Here is a 920-nt window from a genome sequence, read left to right on the forward strand (position 1 = left end):
CATCCTACCAGCTCCCCACTTCTCAAGGTCCTTTGGCATCCTCAACAGCACCTTTGATGGTCCTTGGCTCCTGTGGTGCCTGAAATCCTATCCCCAGTGCCATGCATCCCAGCACAGCACCAGTGAGTGTAGAACCAGCTCCATCCCTGCTGAGCACAGACCCAACGTGGCATCAGCTCCATCCGTACTGCCCCAAGGAGCCATGGCTGTCACCTCCCCATGGAGATGACCCCATGGTGGCTGCAGTAGCGCCCTGAAGACTGAAAGGAACAAAAAGAACCAAACCTGCCATGGTGGTGCCCACGTTTATTTGGTCCCAGCCTTGCAGAGGTAGCATATGGCATGGACATGGCTCCACACCATCTCCAACCCCAACCAGGGTCTCCTGGGGGCGCCAGGGTCCCCCTTGCTCCCTGGAGGGGTTTGGTCTGGTCTCCATCACCCCTCCTGCTCCATAGGGGAAGAGGGGCTCGCCCCAGCCCGGGGTTAGTCCTCGGCCATGCTGCGTGCCCGGTTGGTGGCCGCCTCCACGGCGTTCATGACAGTGGCCCTCAACGCGCCCTTCTCCAGCTGGTGCAGTGCGTGGATGGTGGTGCCCCCGGGCGTGCAGACATCTCCTCGCAGCTTCGCCGGGTGCTCCCCCGTCTCCAGCATCATCTTTGCTGCACCCTTCAAAAGAAGGACATGGAGGTGTTGGAGCAAGGCCAGAGGATGCCATGAGGAGGGTAAGGGGCTGGAGCAGATCTGCCCTGGAGCCAGGCTGAGAGAGCTGGGCTGGGGCAGCTGGAGAAGAGAAGGCTCCTGAAGGGAGACCTTAGAGCAGCTCCAGTGCCTAAAGGGGCTCCAGGAAACCTGGAGAGCGGCTTTGGACAAGGGATGGAGGAGTAACGGCTTCCAGCTGGAAAAGGGGGGAGGTAGAT

The 920-nt window shown here is 60.7% G+C and overlaps 1 protein-coding gene across 1 annotated transcript in view; it reads right to left on the bottom strand.

Annotated features, from left to right (window-relative positions):
* Positions 1–486: 486 nt before the first annotated feature.
* PYCRL (pyrroline-5-carboxylate reductase-like) overlaps positions 487–920 on the bottom strand; it is a gene marked incomplete at its 5' end in the record, with an annotated part of 2,795 nt that continues 2,361 nt past the window's right edge. Inside the window, one exon of the mRNA XM_010010176.1 lies at positions 487–669. Within this exon, the coding sequence (XP_010008478.1) occupies positions 487–669 (183 nt within the window). The remainder of the gene's footprint in view (positions 670–920) is intronic.

Source organism: Nestor notabilis, unplaced genomic scaffold, assembly GCF_000696875.1.
Source record: "Nestor notabilis isolate BGI_N333 unplaced genomic scaffold, ASM69687v1 scaffold33362, whole genome shotgun sequence".
In the NCBI taxonomy this organism is placed as follows: Eukaryota; Metazoa; Chordata; class Aves; order Psittaciformes; family Psittacidae; genus Nestor; species Nestor notabilis.